General features: G+C 41.9%; 1 protein-coding gene across 1 annotated transcript in view; it reads left to right on the plus strand.

Moving 5' to 3' along the window:
* DIS3L2 (DIS3 like 3'-5' exoribonuclease 2) overlaps positions 1–24937 on the plus strand; it is a 200003-nt gene that overhangs the window by 19192 nt on the left and 155874 nt on the right. Inside the window, exons 4-5 of the mRNA XM_009282384.1 lie at positions 4883–4936; positions 8892–8993. Coding sequence (XP_009280659.1) covers positions 4883–4936; positions 8892–8993 — 156 coding nt within the window. The remainder of the gene's footprint in view (positions 1–4882; positions 4937–8891; positions 8994–24937) is intronic.

The following is a 24937-nucleotide window of genomic DNA, read 5'->3' on the forward strand; positions in this document are numbered from 1 at the left end:
TTTGGGCCCCTCACTACAAGAAGGATGTCGAGGTGCTGGAGCGTGTCCAGAGAAGGGCAACGAGGCTGGTGAGGGGTCTGGAGAACAAGTCTTATGAGGAGCGGCTGAGGGAACTGGGACTGTTTAGCCTGGAGAAAAGGAGGCTGAGGGGAGACCTCATCGCTCTCTACAACTACCTGAAAGGAGGTTGTAGCGAGGTGGGTGTCGGTCTCTTCTCCCAAGTAACAAGCGATAGGATGAGAGGAAATGGCCTCAAGTTGTGCCAGGGGAGGTTTAGATTGGACGTGAGGAAAAATTTCTTTACTGAAAGAGTGGTTAAACATTGGACCAGGCTGCCCAGGGAAGTGGTGGAGTCCCCATCCCTGGAGGTATTTAAAAGACGTGTAGATGAGGCGCTTAGGGACATGGTTTAGTGGGCATGGTGGTGTTGGGTTGATGGTTGGACTCGATGATCTTAGAGGTCTCTTCCAACCTTAATGATTCTATGATTCTAAGATTGCCTGACTCCGTCCTGAAGACCAATGTGATGAGCTCTTAACTTTCAGAAAAATGACTATGTAGCATATCACTGCTGATGATCAGAGTGGTCCACTGGGCTACCCAGACCTTAGGCCAGTGCCTTTTTAGAGAGCGTCATAGACATCCACAATGGGAAGCAAATGGAGAGGGAAGAAACAGGAGCCTCAAGCTGTGACTTCCCCCCATGGCTGCAGTGGCATATGGCAGCAACTGAAGCTTCTGCCTTACCTTCAGGAGTGCTTTTGGCACCCATTTTTGGTAATGCAGCCTGATAACATTAAGTGCAGTGTGTGTAGACTGCCTATGAGGTCAAGTGCAGCTGCAGATGAGGCACATCAGACTACGACTACTACCTGAGAATCCCATTGAAATGCTGAGTCCCAGAGGACCTGTGATTGCATGCTCTCTGGCAAAAGAATCCCTAATTCTTGTAAATGTGTAGTGTCTGCTCCAGGTCATGTGCTGCGTAACTGGAAGAGTCATACGTGCTTTCGTAGCCTGTATCTATTTTCCTTTCATCCAGTTCCACATCTCAGGAAAACAGCTGAGGCTGTAGAAGCTGGATTTAATCTTTCAGGGCTGAGTATCAGATCATGGGCATCCCAGCTCAGTGTCTCTCATCTTCAGCTCATTGACCATTATGATCTCACCAAGACCATTCGTCATTGCCGTCTCAACCAGTATAGGTGAGATCCTGAAAGCAACTTTAGTGAGTGACAAATATTCAGCACTGTTCTGTACAATGGCAAGAGACATAGTGAGTGAACAAATACCTGTTGTGATAATCCCCCAAAGCAGGGCATTGGTCTGGCATGGTAGCCTGCAAAAATGCTCCACAAGAGCCTGTGGAAGAGAAGAACAAACCTATTGGTGTGAATCTGATGGTCCTGAGCAACCTTGAGTTCTAGCCAGCCAGAAGCATGGCGCTCTGAGCAGGGGCCGTCCCTGGAGCATCCTGGAAACACTGAATCTGCATATATATCTGTGAGAACTTGAGAGATCTGTTAGGGAGAAAAGACCCTACCGTGAACTCTGAGGATGTTGCTGGACCTTGGCAATGCAGCTACGCAACTGAATGCTTCTGCTAGCGCAACCCACAGAAACTACTGGGAGACGTGGAGATCACTCAGATAAAACATGAGTGCCATGAAGATTAAGCAGTCCTAGATCAGGAAGAATAAAAGTGTTATCTTTATGGGTGCTGACGTCTGTCAATAATATTAGTCTTAATGGCTTCTGGTACTGTATCTGACATAACTCAGTTTTTGATAAGTAGCATGGAGAAGTGTGCCCTGCTGGATTCCTGGATTCATTTAATCATGTGATGTGTGCGGAAATGTCCTTCCACAAGAAAGGGGATCTGAGCTCAGGCGCTTTGGAGTGCATAGACTTCCCACTTCCTTGCACGTAAAACTGTCTGCAGTGAGCAAACACCAAGGGTATCAGGTTGGTCGGAATCACATCGGCTGGTCTGAAGGCAAACAAGATTGAATAACTTCTGCGTAGTTACGTAAGCGGATGGTGTTGGCTATACACAACAGATGAAGTCAGGTTATGTATTAAGGAACATTGACCCAAAGGGCCGTAATCATCCTGTGAAGCACCAGCCAGAAACTCATGTCTGCTCCACGCCTCCAGCGTCTCCCAGACCCTCCCTGCAGGGCTGCTGGGGTCAGGCGGAATGAGAGTGCGCAGCATACAGAGCTGCAGAGCCTGCTTTGCTGTTAAGAGGGTGTTTTTCCTTGGAAAACTGTTCTTTTGTGGGTATGAAGGCTGGGGTTTCCCTGATTTTCATGGATTGTTTTTTCAAAGGTGGCCTTGGTAGCAAGCAGATACTTGAACCCTGACCTTTTTTGGTGTTTTGTACCTACAAACGAATCTAGGCATATGTGTTATGATAGCTGTTATAAACTGTTTGATTTGAGATGCTTGAAGTTTAGTCTGCCTGTTGCCTATTATTGCCTGCCCTGGTCCTAGCAGAGCAACTTGAGAAGTCATGACCCTTTTGTATCTTGCTGTGGAAGCTCAATAAGGTTAGAAACTTTTTTGGCAAGTATGTGTGAGGCTGACTTGAATCATCAGAAAGTGTTTTAGAAACATTCCTACAAACGTTTCTCTTCCCTTTCAAAACAAAGGCCCTACTGACATAAAAACACTGATAAATATAGCAGCTATTATTTGCAAGCTATTGTAAAATAATACAACATTAGTGTGACATCATGAGACTCTGCAGCCAGATCCTCACCCCCTAATACACATATGAGAACAGTTGTTCTCATGCAGATGGGGAGAGTGACTGGTTCCAGATATGATATCACAGCGTGAAATGTACAACATTGTAAATAGGATTTTCATAGGCACAGATAATAGGGCCCATCTGCTTTCTAAGATAAATTTTGGGAGTTCCTTGCTTAAAGGAAAGAGCTGAAGTATTTTAATGCTACTTGACGTAAGAATTCTAATGCTGATCATAATTGGGTAGTGCATATAAAATGTAGAGAAACCCACTGCACGATAAACATGGTAACGCTTTGCTTCTCTGTGTGTTTGCTGGAGCTGGGCATCCGTGAGCACGTAGCCGCTCTGATGCCTTCTGCGCCATGGACACAAAACCTGATTTTTCATGCGCATAACGGGCATTTGCACTGGGCTGATTGACAGCTGTCCCAAACTATTCAAGGGGATTCTGCAGAGTAACACAGGATATCCCCTTATCTGCTTTGTGCTGGTGGGTAGATGCTGGTATGGGAATTGTTCGACTCGTTGTCAAGCAGAACAACCATCCCTTTTCATTTTTTCCTTTCTCTCTGTAGCAGCTTCCTTTACTAACAGTGTATTGGTTTTGATGGCTGATTATGGGAAATAAGGGGAGAAAAAAGACCATTGAGAGTTTTCCATCAGTGGGTACCAGTGCTAATAGAGGCTGATGACAGCAAGTTAGCTCTCGCTTTGCCTAAGCATAAAGTATCCCCAGGGTTGCTCCCAGTGGGTCGTCTTTGGTTTTGTGCCATTGTCCTGGGTTGTGCCTGCCATGTGGCTAGTGTGCTTGTTAATACTAGTTACATAAGGCACAAAATAAGACATCGCAGCAAAGTATTCAAATAATGCCTAAAGAATATAGAATGTGTGGTGCTGGTATTTCCAAACTTAAGCAAATAAAACCAATGGAAAACCTTCATAAATCCACAAATTCTTCTTCAAGGCAGCAAAACTTCCACATGTAATCAGCTTTATTTTCCTATCGTCTGAGTGTTTCCCAGAATACATAAAAAAATTATATGCCGCAGTAAATTTTTAAGGAAGCAATTCCTGTGAGAGGTTCCTATGATTGCTTAACACAGAAGTGCAAACAGATGGAATCTGTTCGTATAACAAATTGGCCAACGTTATTTCAAATACACAAGCGGAGAAAGTTTTAAAGTTTCAGCCCAAAGCAGAAACCTGTCTGAAGGCAGATACCTAGTTGTATTTCCATAAGAATCAAATGCTGTCAGTTTTAACTGCAGTCACTTGAATCACAATTCCCAGGACCTGCGTGGGATGGGAACAGCACTGTTGCGTAGCCTGTAAGTCCTTGGTTGGCTCTCCCTTTCTCTTGGATGGACCTGAGCGCAAGCAGCAAAACTGGTTGGTTTACTTTGGAGGGGTGATATGAATTTGTTGCAGGTGACTTGAGCTTTGAGTTGGCAGATAACAAAGCAGAAATAGATAGACCATGGAGTTTCAAATGTATTTAAGATAGTTTGACTTTAAACATGTTTAAACAGAATTTAATCCTGTAGACTTTAAATGTTTGTTTTTGGAAAATCCTTTTGATTCTTCTTGGGAAATGTTCTTTATCACAGAGTTACTGCTACTGTCTGTTTGCAGGAACAGCCTAAGCAGCCAGAGCCCCATAAGGCTGATACCTGCTGCCATGCAAGCTCAGCAGGTCAGCTTTTCCTCTTTCCTCCCGTCCTCCAAAATAAGCAAAACCAACATTCTGCTTTTCCAAAACAGAGCAAAACAAGTTGTTTCTATTGTCTGTTTGTTGACGAAGTTGGTGGATGCTCAGCAGAAAATGTGTGAAGGGAACAGGAGGGCTTGGATCCTCAGTTCACCCAGTAGCAGCAACAACTAATGATTCAACATCTCTTTGATGACAGACTGCAGTAGATCAGCTTAAGTCTATCATGAAACTGCCTTTTGGCTTGAAATTGCTCGGATGCTAAGTTGTCAAGACTTGAAATGTATAATGGAAATTTGGATGTATCTCTCATGTTTCACAGTAGATAAATTACCCACAGCTCTCTAATTTAACTGATGTTATATAAAATTAATAAGATTCAGGCATAATCTTTCTCCTTCTTCTCTTTTTTTTAAGGGACCCTTGAGAATAAATCCTAAGAAGTACCATGAAGCCTTCATTCCATCTCCAGTAAGTGTAATTTTGTAATGCTTTAAAGTTCATAAGTAAAGGTGCATTAAAGTAGGAGTTATGCTGTGGACGAAAGGTCACTCAGAGGTGAATGAGTTGGAATAAATGAACATGATCTGGATTTTCTTTTAAGTCAAATATTCCCAAACAAATCCTGCTTTTTCATACCTCAAAGAACTACTTACTTAGCTTGTCCTGAAATTGGGGATACTGCTGGGTCCCACAGAAGCCAGCTGAAGGCAGATTTGAGGACCACCATATAGCGTAATCAGAAACCCTTGGTTTATGGCTGCAAAGGTTTTATAGATTTTCCACTGATTTAAGTTAATCTTCCCTAAACAAATATGCTCTCCGTTTTTGATCTGCTGCATGAGCTAATTTGAAAAGTCATTCCAGAAATAATATGCGTGATTCCTTTTCATGTGCCCGCTTTTGCGCGAACTGTATCTTGGTTGGCTTGGGATGTGCTTCTGTCACATGGGACTGGCTTGTGCCTCTTCTCTCTTCTTTCCTTATTTTGATGGAAAAGAAGGGCTCTTGCAATTTCAGGGACTTCCAGTAGGGAAGGTGACCTCACAGCTGGCACAGCCGAGGCTTTTTATCTGGAACTGACTTGGTCAATATGTTACCGTCAATGAGAGAGAGTTTCATATTGAAACGTTTTGTTGGTGTTGGGGAGAGAAGGCAGAGCCTGCCCTGAGACAGTGAAACACTGACTCTGTTGTTGTCCCTGCTACTGACAGTGCTATTGTTTTGGGGCTTGGATTGAAAGCCTTGAAATTCGTGGCGTTGTCAGTTCACGTTGTTGATTTGGGATAATGTTTTGGAGCCCACTTTGTTAGAGAAGGCTGGCGTTACAGGGGTGGAGGGAGGTCGGGGTTGCGCAAGGTAGGTTAAGATTAACTAGAGGAAGACGTACAGAGCAGCTCTCCGGTACATCAGTAGAGCAGCACTGTGTGTGTAAGTGAAAGGAACTGTGATCCTTCCTTTACAGGTGTCCATGTAGGTGTGGTAAGTGTAAGCGGTTAAACATATTCTCTGAAATTACAAAATGCAAGGTTAAATGAGAAATCCAGCTACTCACATGAGTTTAATTGGATGTGAACCTTTACCCCTAATCACCCCTAGTGTCCAGCTGTTGCCTTGTGCAGTCGATTGCTTGCTGTTCTGCGTGCAGGAATACATACATGAAGGAGGGTTGGTCGAGGTTGTTCTCTCAGCTGTCTTTCAACTTTTCTGCCCTTTGTGGAGCTGAATACCAGAACCAGCCTTGTCCCTGATAACAAGCAGAATCAACACCTGGATGAAGATGACTCTGGCTGGTGGGGACACAGTCCTCACTTTAAGACAGATGCTTTAGGAAGCTTACCCTTCGTATAACATTATTTGCCGTAACAGAGGGTTTGCAGCCTTCGTGTTCTGCAGGACTTCCATCATTGCCAGATGCTGCAAGAGCTGCAGCTGTGAAGAATCACCCTTTGTCTCCTGCTGTTGACTAGGGCACTGTGCTCCTTTCTCTTCAGCTCTGACTTGGCTATGGCTTCACGGAGTTCAAATGCAACAGCTGTTCACCTTCTAACACCAGAAGTCCTAGGGTGTTTCTTGCTGCAAATGTGCTCTCTCTGCTTGTCTCATTGTTGCATGAAGAGTTGAGGGGAAGGCCCAGGGCCTTTCTCTTGAAAGCTGCCAGAGAATGGACCTGAGCATTTAAATCTCTGCCTCGCATCTCGTGTCTTCCCTGCACACAGTAGTGTGGTTTGAAATGACGGCATTGTCAATGTGAAGAATAATACTGCTGAGCACGAGTGGTGGAGTGACTGTGGCTGTGCTGTGCTTGTGGAAGACACTTCCAGAGCAGATGAAAGCACTGCACATCTCCCTCTTGTCACAGGGGAATAGAGAGCACTGCCGGTGATATTCACAGGTGGCCACGGAGCAGTAAAAGCCCCGTGCTCCCTGGAAAAGCAAAGAACTGATGGCAATTTCCTAATTACAGCTTTGTTGCAGGCATTGAAATTAACTGCTGTAAAATAGGTGTGCACACACATATATAAGTGTGTGTATATATATATATAGGGGTATATTTGGTTTGGGATGAGAGTGACTGGCTGCAATTCAAGACAAGACTCTTGCAGAGTATGGTGATGCAGCTTTAACTAGGTGGTGTGACACATCAGACACCTTTACAGGGAGTGGTGGAAAGGGTCTGCCTTGCGTTTTCTTGGTCACAGGAGAAAAGGAAAAAAGGTGTAGAACAAACAAATTATCGTGAATGCCAGCCTGTGTCCTGGAGCGCAGAGCAGCTACAGGTACAGACAAAAAAAAAAGCAGGCATTTTCCTTAAAAAGTGACTTTGAACTTTTCTTTTTATGTATGTGGTGGATTTAGGTAAAGAGTTGGGGCAGAAGGGAGAGGGTGGGGAGAAATGAGGAATAAGACCATGTGTAAAAAATCTGGCTTTTTGAAAAGAACAGTTTCCAATTTGAATTATGTTGGTCCAAGAGGCTTTGCAATTTTTCTGCATCTTGTCATGGGAGGCAGCTCTCACACAGCTGTTGAGCTGCTGCTGCTTTTCTTTCTAAGAGTAATTTGGTCTCTTGGAGGACGGCCTTAGTTTCACATCATGGCAGGGTTCTGCCGTTTTATTGTTTTGGTATCTAAGCAGAGTAAGATATTTATGTGATATTAGGGCTTCATGTTTTCAGGTTATAAAAGAAGTTTTTCTTGGAGACCGAGCACACTGGTAGTTCTGATTTGATTTACTCAAGCGTATGAGACTCAGGAGTGTGTATCTGAGAAGCGACTAAAGTTGTGATTAAGATTTTAGTTCTTGTGAGGCTGGTTTTTTCATTGAAAGACAATGAAGTATTAATCTAAAGAAACTCATCCTCTTTTTTTGTACCTCAAAACTATGCAAAGATAGCTCTCTAGAAAAACTATGTTGACTGCTCATGTTGATGCTAAACACTCACATTGTTTGACACGTTCATGGCACTGTAAACAGACACATGGAATTTTTCATGTACTGAATTATGGGGAAACAGAAATGAAAGCAGGAAGAGCACTGTCAATAATTTGCCAAAAAAAAGGACAAAACTGGCAGTCCTTTAAAAACTAAAACCTTTGTGTTGGCATCTTCAGGAAACTTCATCCTTCTTCACCCCATGAAGAAAATCTTCCAAACTAAATCTAGATTAGCCAAATGCCAAACATGTCTGGGGTGTATAATCATAGTGCGTACAATTAGTAGAGGCTCTTATGCAAGGATGTTAACCCAGAGTATTGAGAGAAGGTGTCCTAACATGTCTGTTACAGTAAAAGATCTTCCGGCTTGCAGTTGGCATCTGTAGTCATCATTTTTTGGAATCTCTTCTAACGTAAGTTGTGCCAAATGCAGAATATATGGTGTCAACTATTTAAAAAAAAGAGACTGCATCTCCAGCCACTCTCCAGGCCACCTTCACAGACTGACCTGCTGATCCCGGAGCTGCGTGTCCTTGCTTTCCCATCTCACCAGGAGAGCAGCAGGCAGCTCTGCATGGGGCGCTTTGCAGAGACTGTCTTGTAAACATGTTCTGAACAATAGCTTTGAGTGCTTGAGTTGGGGACTTAATGTGTGAAGAACTGCGACTGCAGAAAACTCTCTACCCATTCCCAAGAGTAACTGTAGAGGAACTGAGCAGAGCTTGCAGACAATACATTTTGAGGGCTTGGCTCTGTCTTGAATAAATAGTGTGGAACTACTGTGCTGGCACATACATGCAAAGGAGCTTATTTGCTGAAAGACACTGCATGTTGAAGGGCATATGGTGGATCCATTTCATTTCTGTGCACAGCTGCAGGATGTTTGTCTCACCAGGGTGTGTGTCTTTTTGATGACAGTGTTTTAAACCTCATAACAACTGTAATTTAATATGTTTTGGTCTGGCATTTATTTTTCTTCCTCTTTGACTAGGATGGGACTCGCGATATCTTTATTGATGGAGTGGTTGCTCGCAACAGAGCCCTGAATGGTGACATCGTGGTAGTGAAACTGCTTCCCAAGGAGCAATGGAAGGTCAGTTCAGTATATTTTTCTGTGATTTGACAGAAAGATCTTATTACTGTTTTCTTCACTAAACTTAGGGCCTGAGACAGAGAATAGAGAATTTCCTACAAATCAGATTAGCTAAATTGCGGTTTATGCTGCTGTAGATTAAAACTTTATCCATTACAACATTTGGAAGAAGTGATACCTAAAGTGTTAAAACCTCACTCTTTGTATGGAATGGCCACCTTTATCACTGTATGGGGAAGTCTGATGACAAGGCTGGTTCAAAGTATGGTTGTCAGAGGTGACTTTTGATATCTGTTATTTAGCTGTCTTCATCCTGTTGGCATTGGATAGCTTTGTGTAGGTGTTTGCAATTGCTCATGTATTTGACAAGTGTTGTTCACAAAGCTTTAGTAATGATTAACTCTCTCTAATTTGTGGGTCCTCAGTCCATGGAAAGCTTATCTTGTCACAGCTCCAGATTTTGTGGTAATACCCTTCTTTACATGAATGAAGAATGTGTGAAATGATTGGAGCAATACAAATGTGGGACAATCCGTTTTTCATTTTCATGTCTGAGAATTTCACTAAGATCACTCTCTCTGGGTTTTTTTTTCTTTGATCAAACTCAAAGTCCTTTCAAACATCTGGATAATTTTGTTTGCAGGTTTATCTTTTAACACTGCTATGCAAGGAAAGTTCTTCCTCCTTTTCTCTAGTTGCTGAGAGATGCAAGCTACAGTTAGCAATTTTAACATGGGTTTTCACACGTAAGCATGACAGAACTGCCACAAATTGTTTTCCAAACATGGTTTTTGAAGTCTTCTTGAGAATTTAAAGACTATTGTATATCTTTTGGACAAAAGTTATAGTGAGGGTGATTCCAGCACGGTGGGGACTGGTCTGAACTACTTTGGCCTGGTGCTTTTTACTCATTCTAGCTACCTTCTCTGCCTGTCTTTGAAGTTATGTGTTTTTAGGCTTGCAAATACAAGGTCTTCAGTCCGGTCATCTGCTGAACCTTCTACCTTCTCTGTTTAAATCTAATAGCAATGGAAATGATGGTTTGAAACATATTAGAACTTGTCTCTTCCTTTTAAGAATGCATAAAATGAGTGAACGACCTAAGTATTTATTGACACATGTAAATGCAAAATTACCTTATGCAAAAGGCAGTCATAAATGGGATCTAAGATATGACAGGTATATCCATATACAAATATAGGAAAGAGGTCTGCTGCTAGCTATGTAACCTCTGAAAACCAATTTTGAGGATCAAAGCAAATCTTCTGATAGCTATTCAGGAGTCCAAATCAGAGTTCACTAAAGCTGTGATGATTACTATATGTTTGGATCACCAAATCCATATACATAAATTATCTTTTGTATTAGACCATTTCATGTAGTTGGAAAAATGGAATAGTTTGGGTGCTTAGATCCTTTGCCAGGACCTGCCAGCACAAGGGCTTCTTTGTAGGCTTGATAGAGGTTGCCTGAGCTGGAAGCTTTGTCTGCAGTTTTCCATTTATATCTGGCTCTAAACAAAGATAACGCCTCTCTCTCTCTCTTATATCCTCATACCTTCATATGTTCAACAGTAATCTTCTTTTATGAATACAAGAGGAAAGGTTCAGAATATTCTCCCTCTCCTGAGCAAATGCTGGAATAAATAGAACTGGTAGAGAAGTGGTGTCTGACTGCAAGGAGGCAATTCAGAAGATTTCAGTGTTTTGTAGTACGGTTATGATTCTTCTGTGGTGAATTTAGCCTTGCCAAATGAAGTAGCTGGAACATGCCAGTCATGTTTTTCAGCCACACAGGTGCTGCCCTGTGTAGTCGCATTTTTTGTTTCTTGCCATCAGCAACTTAATCAGCGATGACATCCCTTTTCCCCTGCTCCCTGAATTTCTTGCTACGCGCTCATGTTTGTATTAGTTCTTTGGGAAAGGTGCCACTAAGTTGCACTGCAAGATACTGCATTCTGCCAAGTAATTCATACTGATTAATGATAAACTGTCGCAACCTATTTTAGGTTTTTCCATTTGTTTAGTCTCATGCCGCTGCAAAGCTGCCACATAGGTGTCTTGAGGGTTTTCTCCTTCCCATTGGGCCTTTGGAACAAGCTGAACAGCTTCAATTATTTCCTTGAAAAATGTAAATCAGATGTAAGGTATAACTGATGCTCTCAGGGGAGACTTTACAGGCTCTGTACATATTGGTTTGTTAGGATTGAGATGTGCATGCTGATCATTTTTGTGGTTCACTATTCCCAACCCATTAGTCTGTGCTCCACTGAGAACTGAGCTGGTTTTTTTGCTGGTAAACCAGTGTCTTGCACAAGATAAGGTTGCTGTTACAGCAGGGTGGTGGGTCTGTGCCTTCTGAGTTTCAAACACCCTGGACGGCCTCTGGATGCTCTGGGGGAAGATCTTCCCATTGCTAGTGCAGGTGATTCTTGCCATGGACCTCTTCGTGCAAAGTCACAGTGTAATGCTGCGTCCCAGTAATGGCAGGACTTGACTTAGCTGGAACCTCGGTTCAATTTAGGTGTGTAAATGGGAGGAAGGGGGAAAACCTGTGACTGGTAAAACTGTGGATTTTGGATAGGGAAATCTGTGTGTTTGCTTGAAGACTTGAGAAAGTTAGGAGCTGCCCTGTACCCAGTGAGTCAGTTTTTGCAGGTCAGGTGCCTGTGAGAGAAAAACACTGGCTGGAGAGCAGTTTCTCCAGGGATATACTGTGTTCTGCTGAGCCTGTAATGGTGATACCTTACACACAGGTATAAATGCCACAGTGAAATGTAAGGGGATGGTGAAATACTCTAGATGTGTGGTTATACTTTATGTAATACCTTCTTGAGAGGGACAGCGATATTTTCTTCCTCCAGCTCTCCACTTCCTGGCTCAGTGGTGGGAAATCTATCAGGCTTGAATTTCTCAACATCATGTCCTTCCCAGCGTGTGCATCAAGTGCTTGGATGAGCTACCGTGGTCCTCCCTGTGCTTATTTTGTCTGGTCTTAAAGCTCTGTTTGTTCATACATCCCCTGGGAGAGCTGCTTGCTGTTCAACGATGATCAGTTTGTCCATATTTCTGTGCTTACTATTAGCTGTGATCAAGAGCCAACAATTTCAGTGTGGCACCACCAGCTTGAGGGAGAGACATTTTGTCCCCAGAATTCGTTATCTTGTGCTCCTGAAGAAGGTGGCCATTGGCTTCCTGCCAGGGTCGAGCAGCGTGCGTTGCGGTGACCGCATTTGGAGGCTGTATTTCAGAATACAGCCTGTATTCTGTCCTCTTGTGTTACATCTTGGGAATATTGAGGTGCTATGGTAACTTTCAAATATTTAGCTTTTGCAAAGTAAGGTATTTGACTTAGACTGTTTTTCCAGGTACTTAACCTACTCTTAGCAAATGAAGTCAGAGTATCATTGCAGTTAGCTAGACTGTCCCCTTCTTACTTCAAGCTGTAGGGCTTCCCTGAATCTGTGCCTTTATCTTCTGGAAGAACGTCATGATAAAAGATAGCCAGTGACAGAGAATATACCTCAGTCCTTGTCAATTATTCTGATAAAGAAGAAAAATGGTGCTTTATTTCTTGACTGATTTTCACTACTTTAACTTCCACCCGTGGGTTCTTATTATATTTTATGGAGTTGTGCTTACATCAATTTCAGGAGCTTCAATTATACAGTGCCATAATTACTGGAAGGCAAAAAAATGTTGATATGATGACTACAGCAATATTTCTCAGTCTCATCAAGGAGAGAAGCAGTGTGTCAGTATAAAGGATAAACCAAACTCATCTTTCCTCACAGCCTCTTTTTGCTTTTTGACTGTCTGCTTAATTGCCAGACAGTATTTGTTTAATTTCAGATATCTGTTTTGGTTTTTCTTGCAAGATGTAATTTCTTTGGTGGAAGGAAATAGCATAATAAGTCATTTGATATCACTTGGGGCTTGGATTCCTGGCCCAATCTCTGGTGCTTTTAGAGTAGTAGTTTATAACATGGAATGTTTTTCATGACAACCGTCTCACGCATTGCATGCTATGGCTGAAATTTTAGAGTCTTAGTCTGAAAATAGTACCCAGATGAGGACTTCTTGCTGCTCAAAACTGCCTGAAAGGAATTTTGGGGTCCATCCCCCTATTGCTTGCTACAATATGCAGGAGAGATCTCCAGTTCTGCATCTGCTTGCAGCAGTGGTATATTAAAACAATAACAACATATACTATTGTATATTGTACATAAAATAATGACAGATTAACCTGCCAGTTTCTCAGAAATCAGGGCCTGCAAGTGGTATCTGTTGTTGTTGTTGTTTCATGAATCATTTCCTCCTCAGCTTAAAGTGCTCCTTTGCACTACTTCCAGCTGTTTTTTTTTATCTTGTCAGAAGGTCGCCAAGGATGTAGAACTGTTCATTTACATACAGTGTGTGTTGCTGGGTAATAGGATAATGGGTCCAGCATTTTAGTCATGAACTGTCGGAAAGTGATAGAAATAGTAATTCTTCATAGCTCATGAAAGCACATGTTCTGTTCAACGCTGAGGTGTCAGATACAATACAGTGCAGCAGGAGATCTTAGAGCTCCCTCTTCTAGAGCCATACATCAGAGATAAATATTTAAACACTTTCTGTACAGAAGACATAAACTACAATTCACTTTTCCCAGCTGGGACTGTTGTTGGCATAATTACAAACAAATGCAGAGATGGAACAATTTGATTCAAGCAGACATCACAGATATCACCATGTATAGTTTGAACAGAGCTACGTATCCTGGCAAGTCGCTGCCTCCAACTGTTGGTGAAAACCTATGAACCGTTAGTTGTCCAGAGGGGATGCTAGCTTTGGATTTGCCCTGGAGAATGATTCATTTCAACCAAATTATTCTGAGAGTCAGTTTCTTCTCAACATTTCCCAGCTAACGTAAGGATAACCGTAACTCAGGAGGAGATGGGGTTCTTAGAGGGTTATCACAGCAATACTATTTGAGTCTAACAATCAAGAATGTTGTTTGGAAACATTACATTCCTAATAATTAAAAAAAAACCAGTTCTGGAGAAGTCATTATTGAAATAGTAAGTGTTCTGGCACACTAAAAATGTTCAAGAGTAATTCATGATATCCAGGAGTAAAGTGGGAAGCCTAAGAAGCCAGCTAGGAAGATGTCCAGAAAAGCAGAGCTCTAGCAAGTCTGAAAGGTTGATGGATGCTGTAGGGAAGAAGGGTAGTTGGTTTTTTTAATTTGTTTTGCTGTAGTCTTTACAGTGAGGGCTGTAAGTTGATGGTCGCACACATGTGCATGCCCCTCCCCATCTTGGCAAATCCCCAAACCACAAATTGGTGGAATCTGGAGAAGCTTCATTACATGCTTACTTTCTGATTGTGCCATTCTCTGGATGGCCACATGTTGTTCCACGCTGCTGGGCCTGATGGACCTTTGCTGTGAGCTGGCACGGCTCTTTCCAGGCTTTGCTTAGCTCCAAACTAGCTGGGTATGGAATAGCAATACAGTAATTGATAGCAAAAAAACGGAGAAAATAGGAAGTGTTTCTCACCGAGACATATGTGGCATTAAATTTGCTTTTCTTGCAGATGTTGTTTTCACATTTTGTTAATCAAATATCACTTGAAGTGAATCAACTGACTTCGTAACACAGTGAGTTTTAATAGCAAGACCTGGCATGCTTTTTATGGTGTATAATGATAAAATTACTATAATGATCTGGGTTGTGTGAGATTGCCGTGACCCAGTGCTGCATTCAGCCCTTGCCTCGCCCTGGATGTGTAAAACAAGGAGGTAGAAATACTAGCTTTTTGGATGTTGCAAGCAACCTTACCTTCCTGAGAAGGACCTTTCCTGTCAATACCTGCCTCTGTCTCTCTGATGGTAAAGCCAAAACCAGGATCCCAAATAATAAAATCACAAGACAGGTACATAGTTTTTGAACAATCTAATGTCCTTTTTATTCTTCCTCCTTCTGTGCTGGGTAAGAGTGATATTAAAAGTAAAATTGTTTAGTTAGGTAGGAAGGCAAACTTCTTTTTATTGACTGCCTGCATCCTGTCCTACCAGCGCAGAATTACATTGCAGATGTGGTTTGGGTACACAGATGCAGAATAAGATAAAAATGTTACCCTTAGGTGAACAGTCAAGCATTAAATAATCATTCATCTCACACGTGGTCAGTTGTTATATCCCCAGTGGCATAATGGCAGGCAGATAAGCCCCTTGTGATGGGGGTGACTTCAGGCTGTGTGAGATACCACTAAATTTCAGTGCGTGTTGCTAGAAGAGCTTCATCTTGAGTGGAAGGAAGTGATCGTGGGGGCATCTGATCTTACTTTAGAATAGGAGTCAAGCCAACATTTAATACCTGATCTCTGTTCCTGCTCACTTTTTTTTTCTTGGTCACATGAATATAATCTAGTACAGCAAATTGTTTCCTTTAACAACTAACTTTTCTTCAAGTGATTGTTTTAAACTCTATTCTTCCAAGTCTTCTGTAAATATGCACACATCACAGTAGATTATTCTTAATCCAATCTCTTATATAACCACTATCATTTTGGACTTGTCTTAGTTCTTGGTTCCTGTGGAATTAGTATTTCTTAGAACTGTTTGGGTTTTGCCAGTTTGGAGACTTATTTGATGATATCACATGAGTATTTGGAGCCCGCACCTTATAAGAGAGAGTCAGGATACCTGTTGTTGTGATGGGATTGGTTTTTGGAATGTCACACACATTAAACTCACTTAACTTTTTATAAATGCTTTCTTGAAAGACTGTCCAGATTTTCAGTAGTCTGGGTTTCTTTCAGATCCACATAATTAGGAATAAGTTTAAATAAAGTGTACTGATGATAAAAGTTCCATCTGGCCTAAAATTTGTACAGTGAATGTTATACTCTGTTTTCTCAAGGAGATTGTACCCCTTATTTAGCTTGATAGCTGGAGAAACGAAGAGCTACTATGACAATAAAAAGCTGTTAATTTTTAAAGTCCTTAGGTGAGATGGTTTTGGATCGTATCCTAAGTTCTGAAGGAAAGGAAAAGTGCTACATATCTATTTGCATGTTTGTTCTTGTTATCAGCTGGCAGAGAGACAACAGTTGGCTGCAGTATTTACATGTGGTCAAAGCTACTAACGTTGGCTCATTAACTCTTTTCCCTTATTTCCTTAACTCATGTTTATTTTTCTTAAAGCTATAAATCAGAGGGACAAGGAATCTAAAATAGAGGTGATTTATGTAAATGAAGAATTGCAGCAGCTGGAGGAGTGACAGGGATTTTTCTACAACAGGTTCTTTGGGGCAAGATGTGGGACCTCTTTTATAACCACATGGTTCTTGGAGTTAAGGAAGATATTTGTCATCAGGGATGGGATGCCTTAAATTTGTTGTTGGCACAAGGTAATTTGTAACTATCTAGGATAAAGGTGTCTGAAGTCTAATAGTTAGGTTTTGAATCAGCATGCCGCTAGCTTCAAAGGGCTGGGATGGTTGTTCCTTCTCCCAAACACTGTTCCTGTGTCTTCCTCCAGATGAGGCAGTATAGGCAGGTTGAGGAGATCTCCTGACCTCCCACTCCCTCCTGTCCTAGCTTTGTGACATTATTTGCTATGAGGGGATTCCCTTCTCCTCAAATTTCTGAAGCTAATATCCTAACTGCTAGGCGCTTCACATCACAAGTTGGTGCACTATCACGCAGCGGAAGGTGGCCAGTGATTATGCATCAATAGCAGTTTTCTTAACACTGCTAACATGGGAAGTCTTACTTGCTTGCTACTTGGTATTATCCTTCACCCAATTAACATACAAATCATCGCCCTGGAATCTGTAACTGTGGCAGCATCTCTTTCTGCAATATCTTGAAGAATTGCAAGTGATGCTTTCAATCAACTTTCTTATTTAAGGGGTGCCACTCAAAGCACTGAAAGATAAATTAAAATTCCTGATTATCTTTTCCAACAAATTCCTCACTGCTTCAGTAGTTGTGTACTTGACATCATTTCTCAGCATGTGCTCACTGATAAGACAACTAATGTGGGTTTTTGAAGATCCCAGATTCTATCTGCACTTTCCAGTTTTTGTCCCAACCTTAACTACCTGGAGGCTTTTAAAAAAGTGTTGGTAATGACTATAGGAAAATACTGCAGGACAGACTGCTGATCTACCAGCTCTGCTGAAAAAGGCAGTCACTTTTATATGTTTCCTTGATTTCTCACTGTTTCTATTGGTTTATTTTTGTTTTCTGTGTTCTGTCACATTAGGCAATAACTGTTTCATGAAAGTAGGTCTGTCTATGTCTCTTATGAGTTTTTTAGGTTTCCAGTATGCTGGAAGATTCATCCATCTTCAGCTGTATCATCTCCTGGGGCTCAAGCATTTCTTTGTTTTTAGCTTTGTTTAAATTATTTTAAAATAGAGAGCAGTGCCAAAACACGTACTTTTAATTGAGCAGCATTGGAAGTGTGAAAACAAAGACTTGGCGTAATCTAATTAGCACTTGTGTATTTTGGTTGCAAAAAGTGACTGGCGAAGAATTCCCCAGACGTCGTTCTCTGTTCTGTCTGAAAAAAATCTTGCATAAAGGTGTATATCCTGCTTAGTTCTTGTTGGTGCTTGGAAGTCCTGACTGTAATGCTTTTGCTAATTAGCTAGCTACCAGGACATCCTTCTGTTCTTGTTCTCCTTGCTTTTTGCTTGTTTGTTGGAATGAGCGTTGGCCACTTTTGTTTGTAAGCTCTGTAGAAATTGGCATCTCTTTTCCTGTGGTCTCTTTAAATCCTGTGTGGCATCATGTTTGCCAGGTTGCTGCTGTCTGGGGAGAGTCCCAAGGAACTCTGTGAAGTGGGAGGGTTATCTCAGCAACTTCTCTTTCTTCCTGACCTAATGACTGTTCAGGGGAGTGGGGTGGGGAGTTCTGGTAAAAGCCTTTAGTACAGTAGCTGCGTAACTCACCTCTATGCCCTCCTTGATTTTTTTTCCTGTAAAGTGAATTTCCTTCAGGGTTTTATCATCCCTTTTGATGTCAGATTGCCTGACTTCTTTTTATTTTCTGTGCAGACCAGGTCTGCAGCTGTAGCCCCTTGTAGTAACTACAACTGCTGTGATGGTCTGGCTTAGGTTTGGACTTGTAGCTCTTCTCCCTTCGGCGCGAGGATGAGAGCTTGGCCAGTGACAAGCAGCCTCTCTAAAGGGTCCCATCCACAACAAATCTGGGCAGAGCCCAGCTGTGTCTGATGATGCTGCGGGACCCGTGCCCTGCACAGCCCGATTGCCTTGGGCACAGCTCACTGCCCATTTCAGCACAGTCTCTTTCTAACCAAGTACTGTCCCCTGGCCTTTAAGCTCATGCTCTTGGCAAAGCAGCCTGGCAACTTTGGAGCTTTGCGAAGGCCTTTCCATTCAGCCATTGTCTCACGGTTGTCCCTTAAATGTATAATTGGCATGCTGGTGTTAGACAGGCAGCATATGGCCTCCCTGCTAATTTCTTTCAGTATCTCCATATTGGAGTAGTACCCAGAGGGCATGTACCAGGGATCCTTTCTGGTGACTGTGACCGGCTGTGTCACCCAGCCTCTCGTACTGAAGAGCTGCGCAGCATCACCACCGCTGCCGCCCCTGGGTGAGAATAAATGGCTTGTCTGGCTCTAGTTTCTTTATCTAGCTGAGCAAGGGGTCTAATGCCATGGGTGAGTGCTGTGTTGGCAAGCCATCTGGTGCTTGAGCTCACCTCTTCAGGTCGGTGTTGTACCATGTAGACATACCCAAGGTTAATGGATGGCTGTTAGTTTAATCTGATTTAGTTTGGTAGCTATGCTTCATGCATAGTCAGAGCAGTGTTTTGACAGCATGGCATTACTTTATCTGCTCTTCCTGTTTTTTCCCCCATATTCCTGAAGCTTTCTCTAAAACTGTTTATTCTTTTTTCTCTGCACAGTTGTTGAACTGTGAATGTAATATGTTTATCAGCTCAGATTCGCGTCTTGGAAACTTAATTTACCTTTTTATGTAACGCTTTATCACTAATGCATGGTAACGTTTCCTGGCAGGATATGCATTGTTAAAATTCGTTCGTAGGGGAAAAAAAAAAAGCATAGAAGCGGATGGCTCCCCTCTTGTAAGGTTCAAAAGTTTGTAAAGCAAAAAAGGAAAATGTTCTTCATAGTACCTGACATCATTTTAGTCCCACCATCCTACTTTCCCATGGGGTGACTCCTATCAGTGGCCAAGATACAACGGAGCCCAAAGACTAGGTGTGGTGGCAGCCGTCACTGTCAAGTAAAGGAAAGGCTGGGAGGGGAAGGCTGGCCTTGTCAGGGCAGTGTCTCCGTCTATACAGTAATTTCCTATGAGCTGACTGAGACCTTGGGCAGACTTTTTGCTAACAAAACCACTACCACATGTCAAAATTGATTCTTTTTTCCTCCGTTGTCTTTTTGTCACTGAAGGAGTCGGCATTATCCAGTGGTCAGTTATTCAGCTGTCTGCCCTCCTGAGCCAGCAAAGCCACTTAAGCAAGTTAACAACACTGGTTTCTTGGGGATGAGTGGCACATCAGTGCAGCAGCCAACTTCAGTGACATGGGAATGGTCCTGGGGCCTGAGGCTTGTCTTTGAGCAATTAGTTGCTATGATCATAAATAAACTGTTAGACTGTGCTTCAGAGCTCCAGTTCCCAAGCACTGGTTTCTGTTAAGTGCTTTGTGAATGAAAGAAAAACAAACAAACAAAAAAAAAATCTGCAGTTAAACTAATCTCCTCTGACAATGTATAATGCATTCTGCAGACCAGTGATTGAGGGAAGGGCGTTGTACAAAATGACAGACAACAAAATATACGTAACTCTTTGTGCAGGGCTTTTGCGGTATTAGGAAATAGAGCTCCCAACACTTGCCTCCTATCACCCTCTCTGACTAAACACTGTGGTTTCACCAGCTAAGGATCAATTTCGTTAGAAAGCGCTAAGTATTTGTCAAATACTCTTCCTTCGGATATTTCACATCCAGATCCTTTTGTCTTCATCGACTTGCCTCAACACCTCTGCTGCTCAGCAGGCTGGGCGTGCTCCCTCCTACCCCCTGCACCTTGCCTCAGCCTTAATTTCATATGTAAAAGTAGCTGGTTGCATAGGTTCATCCATGTCACTTGGGTGAGGTGAGGGACCAGGATGAGAGCAAATACTTGCCTCTAATGAGCAGCTCTATGCCCTTGTGTCCATTAAAGAAAATCTCTTCCCCTCTGCAGATGTGAGGAGGTGTATAGCACGGTTCCTGGCTAGCAAGAAACCCAAGGAAATGCTCTTTGTTTAAACTGCATTGATCATTTTTACTGTAAAGTGTTTTTCCAGCTGAGTCCATGGCTGGATGTACGGTACATTATAGGATTATGATATTAAAAAGTGATGAAAAACATGAACATCGAATTTTAAATTTGCCACAGGTGCTGCTTTATTAGTTGCTGCCACCTTTTAAAATTTTTCAAGTCTATTTTCCAGGCTTAGTCAGAACGGCATCAGAATAAGTATCTTCCTGCCTGCATCGCATCCCCTCAGCTCTGAAATGAAAAATAATGTGGGCTTAGCAAAACCTCTGCTCTTTCCCAAGATATACAGGGGAAGCTTGCTTTATTTCTTTACCAGGTATACATAACCTTTTCTTCACAATAAAAATAAAAAAGCCCCTCCACCGCATTAATTGTCTTTGATACATGGTTGTGAAAAAATTTTACCCAAAACCTGTGAGATTTTTCCAGCACCATCTTCCTGATATTCTCACAATGTGGAAGTAAATACAGAATAAATGAGTGAGTTTAGAACAGAAAAGCCCAGTTCACGTGTCTCTGATAAATGACAGTGAATACAGAGAGACAAGGATGATTTTTAATTTTCACTGAAGAAGGTTTAAATTGTGCCTTAATACATTACACATTATTTATACTTGTGTAAACACTGTAGTTAAAGTTGAGGTTAGTCAACCTTTCTGTGTTACAAGCTTAGAGAATTGAGTGCAAGTCTACAGTAAAACTTGTTCTGGGCAGAAAACTGACTTTAGAGGTTTGTTTTGAAGTCGGTGTTTTATGGACAAAATTTGGTAAGTCTATTCAGTGATTCTTCTCAATTGAAGTGCTGTGTGTTGAAATGGTTTCATTTCATGTTGTTGTACCTGTGGAAGGACTCTCTGAAGAATTTTCTCTTAGGATGAAGCTTTGCAGCTGATGACTCCAGGATGAAAACTTGACACGTGTGCTTCAACTTTGCTAGGAGGGGAGAAAAAAAAAAGGAAAGACCCAGAGTCTTTAGGATGTGTTTAAACCTTTGGGGGTTGCTTTGGAAAAGCAAATATTCATTAGAAGTGAATACCTTTAGAATCTAGTAAATCATACAAGGCACGTGACAGTTTTGATATGATAGATGAGCGTGTTAGGCCAGCGATGGGGAAACTTCATCTTAAGTGGTTGTTGGCATGTTAGACAGGAATGAGCCACTCCCTGTGGAAGTCAAGAGTACATTGGAATTTGTGTGGCAATTTTTGACTGTTCGAAAGAAACAAGGGCGTTTAAATTCCCAAGTAATGCATAGTTACATGAACTGTAGCTTGCAAGGTTTCGAGCTAATATGCTGGAGTAACTTATACTTCTAAAAGTTCTGTGTTTTATCATTAAAGAAAAATAAGACAGACTATTTTTTGTATTGGGGGGCCATAGCATGCTTGTTTCACCCTACCTCTGTTGCAATATCCATGTATTTTATATGACTCGATGCGAAATATTTATACAGGTGAGGACAGTGTCTATAGTGAGACTGATCTGTGTATTAATTTACGTTGACCCCTAACTTCAAAGCACCATAGCAACTTTCTGTTTTTCTTTTAGATCAGGTCTCGGTGCTTTTAGAACTTGCTGATTCTGGCTCATTGTTTTATATAGTTGGCAGTTTTGAAGTTATTAAATGTTTAAGTTGCATCGTTGAATTATAAATTCATAGCTTTCTTCAGTGTCATTTGAAGTGGAATTTGGTGGGAGCAGCTCATAAAGTCATGATGAGAGGATAAAATAAGGGGCATACAGTTGAATGGTGTGAGAACTGAAACTGGTTTTCATCCAGTTTTTGAAGTATTGGCTTTATTTTTAACTAGCCTAGACTAAGGGTTTGATAAATTGGGGGTTTATGGACTGTGCTGGGCAAAGAAAGCAATATTCTGTTAAGAAATTATGAAAACCATTCATATTGTAGAGCTTGGGTAGAACATCTTAATTGTACTCGTAGGACTGTGCCTAATGCAGTAACATAACTTCTGGGAGGTTTTAAGACAACTTTACAATGTGGTCAAATTAGAAAGAAAATTATTAGTTAAGAATTGAATAACTTGCTTAGTTTTATTATGGTGGAGTCCTATTAAGATTTTACAAGGAAGCGGGTTTGATCATGTACTTGGTTTGAAGTCAAGTTTGCGTTGCAGATAGCCTTTGTTCTTCAGAAGCCTTTCTCAGTTGGTTTGAATGTGCACCCTAGAGGAAGGATGCCTTTGGTGGAGGTGACTGGCCCTGTCTGCTCATGGCTGGCAGCACAGATGCATTGTTACGGAGTGGGAACCGGTCCCTCCCTGGAGCTGGAAGACATGGTGTGAACTGGTAGGTTATCGATAACCTTTTGTACGTTTAACAAGACAAATCCTTCCGTTTAATTGTTTCACTGTGAACAAACGCTTATCACCAGATGTTTTTGGACTTGTATCCCTTTTAATTTGTTTTGGATCAGGGACTGTAAAAGCCATTTAATCATCTGCAATATGCAGCAAAAGCTTTAACTTCAGAAAAGGGCAGTGAAGGGCGGCCGGGGTTTCTGGGGGCTGCTGCCCGTGGAGCTGCTGATGCCACCGAGCAGCGCGTGTGTGCAGGGGGGTGTTGCAGGGTATGGAGCAAGTATTCCCCAGCTTGTTATAATTGCTTAAGCAAGAACTGCAGTTACTCCCAGTGCCTAATGTGCAACCTCCTGGTGTCATTTGACTTCTCCCAGTGCTGTATAATTGGGGGGCTGGGGGTTATAAAGTACTTTATTGAGTAGTCTGTGGGTGAGAATGGGTAGACTGAGGGTGGAGAGTGTGTGCACGCTTCAACACTTCACATGGCCGATCTCTACACCGATGTTATCTCCTTCATTTACTTTCTCTCTACGCATCCCCCATCCCCCAGTGCCAGGGCCCAGCGCAGCGAAACTGTAGAGGTGGAAGTGGTGACTTTGGGTCCCAAATGGAGAAGTGGGATTTGAATTTGGATCCCCAGCAGCCTGAGAACAAACTACTGTGTGAAGTGGTTTCTTCTTCTGATGATGGTGTTATGGCATAGGCGTAGCAGGGTACATGGTAAAACAGCAAATTAGCTTGAAGGGTGAACAGATATTTCAAAACAAGGCAGAGGATTTAAGGAGGTATTAAGCAAAAAGGAAGTGGAGGACTTAATGTTTTACTTGAGAGGGCATTAACTTGCTTTTCACATGTCCTCAGCTCTCGAGACAACGTAGATGCTTTGGGTACTAATAGTCTGATGTGGTAGCTGTCATCTATGGGTAGAATGGGAGCAGGCAAGTGGGAAGTTTGCCATGTCAAAGTCAACAAATACACTGGTTTTGCTGGTGAGAAAGCAAATGGAAGGGGTTTCCTAAAGCTGTGGGCTGCCTGGGTAGGGTCTGAGAACTTGCCTGTCTTCCTTTTCTGTTTTATCAGCTTAAGATGAATGGTGAGTCATTGTTAGCTGCATGGCGTGTTTCATTATTGGAGACCTGTCAGAAGAGTTGATTAATAATCCAGAGCATTTGGATTCAATGTGATAAAACTAATCATAACAAAGTACTTCAGTGCCTAACTTGAAGCTGTGAAGAAAATCCTGTTATCTTAAAAGTGTGTGTATATGAAAGGGCTAACCTTTTCTTTTTTTACAAGATAAACATAAACTCAGTTGGTGAGTTGCAGAGCGGCAGTACTGTTTCCAGAGGCTGCTTTCCAAACTTCCCTGTGATGAAGTGGAGCTGAGATTTAGTCCTGTCACTTGTGGAGTTTCAAGAATATACTTCTCAAGACCTCTTAAGTTACATGACAGAAGTTGTTATGGAAACAGCTTAATTAAATGATACATAAATAATTGTAATGAACACAAATTAGTTTTCCGGATTAGCCTGCCTTTTTGCTGGGTGCGAATTTGCCTTTTTTCTTTTGTTGAGTTGCTTAAACAGTTTATCATTAACACGCTTACTGTATTACAGTTTACCTTTGTAGATATTCTTGAAATAACTTCTTCCAGGTAAGGAAAATTGTTAAATGTCACCCCATACTTGCTTTTACCCAGAGGGGAAGATTGAACAAGTGAAGGTTGCTTTGAGATCAGCAGATACGTATGAAGCAGCTTTGAATTTACTGGGCTTGTTTGATGAGTGTATTGAAAGCCCAGTGTAGCCGCCTGTCTCAGAGTCCAATAATTGTACACAATGTACTGCAAGGGAGAGATACTCCCTTCTGTTCTGGTAAAAAGGACTAGCAATCTGTAATTTTTGGTAATGAATGTTTGCAGGTAGCACAGTCCAGACTTAGTGTTTGAGCTGGCTACCTTGTAAAGGTCTGATTTGATTTCCTTGTTCTGTAATTTCCAGTGTTGAAGTGAGAGTTCTTGTTGGATGACTAACACATTTCAGCACCGGTTAAGGCACTTTTGGAGACCCAGTGTTCTTCTTATATTAAGTATTTTATTAATGACATAAGCAGGTGTCAAGGCTAGTTCACAGTCACATGTTTCTGAGCCATGCTTCTGAACTTTGCCATTCTCAGATTCATTTTGCAAGAGTGTTGAATGGGATTAACACTTGACGCTGTGGTCCTTCCCCGCATGGCCCGTTAGCACCTCGGCTTTGTACCCCTTTAACACAACCAATCGCATAATTTTTCTTGTATTTCTTCTTTGCATT

Source organism: Aptenodytes forsteri, unplaced genomic scaffold (assembly GCF_000699145.1).
Source record: "Aptenodytes forsteri isolate BGI_AS27 unplaced genomic scaffold, ASM69914v1 Scaffold404, whole genome shotgun sequence".
NCBI lineage: Eukaryota > Metazoa > Chordata > Aves > Sphenisciformes > Spheniscidae > Aptenodytes > Aptenodytes forsteri.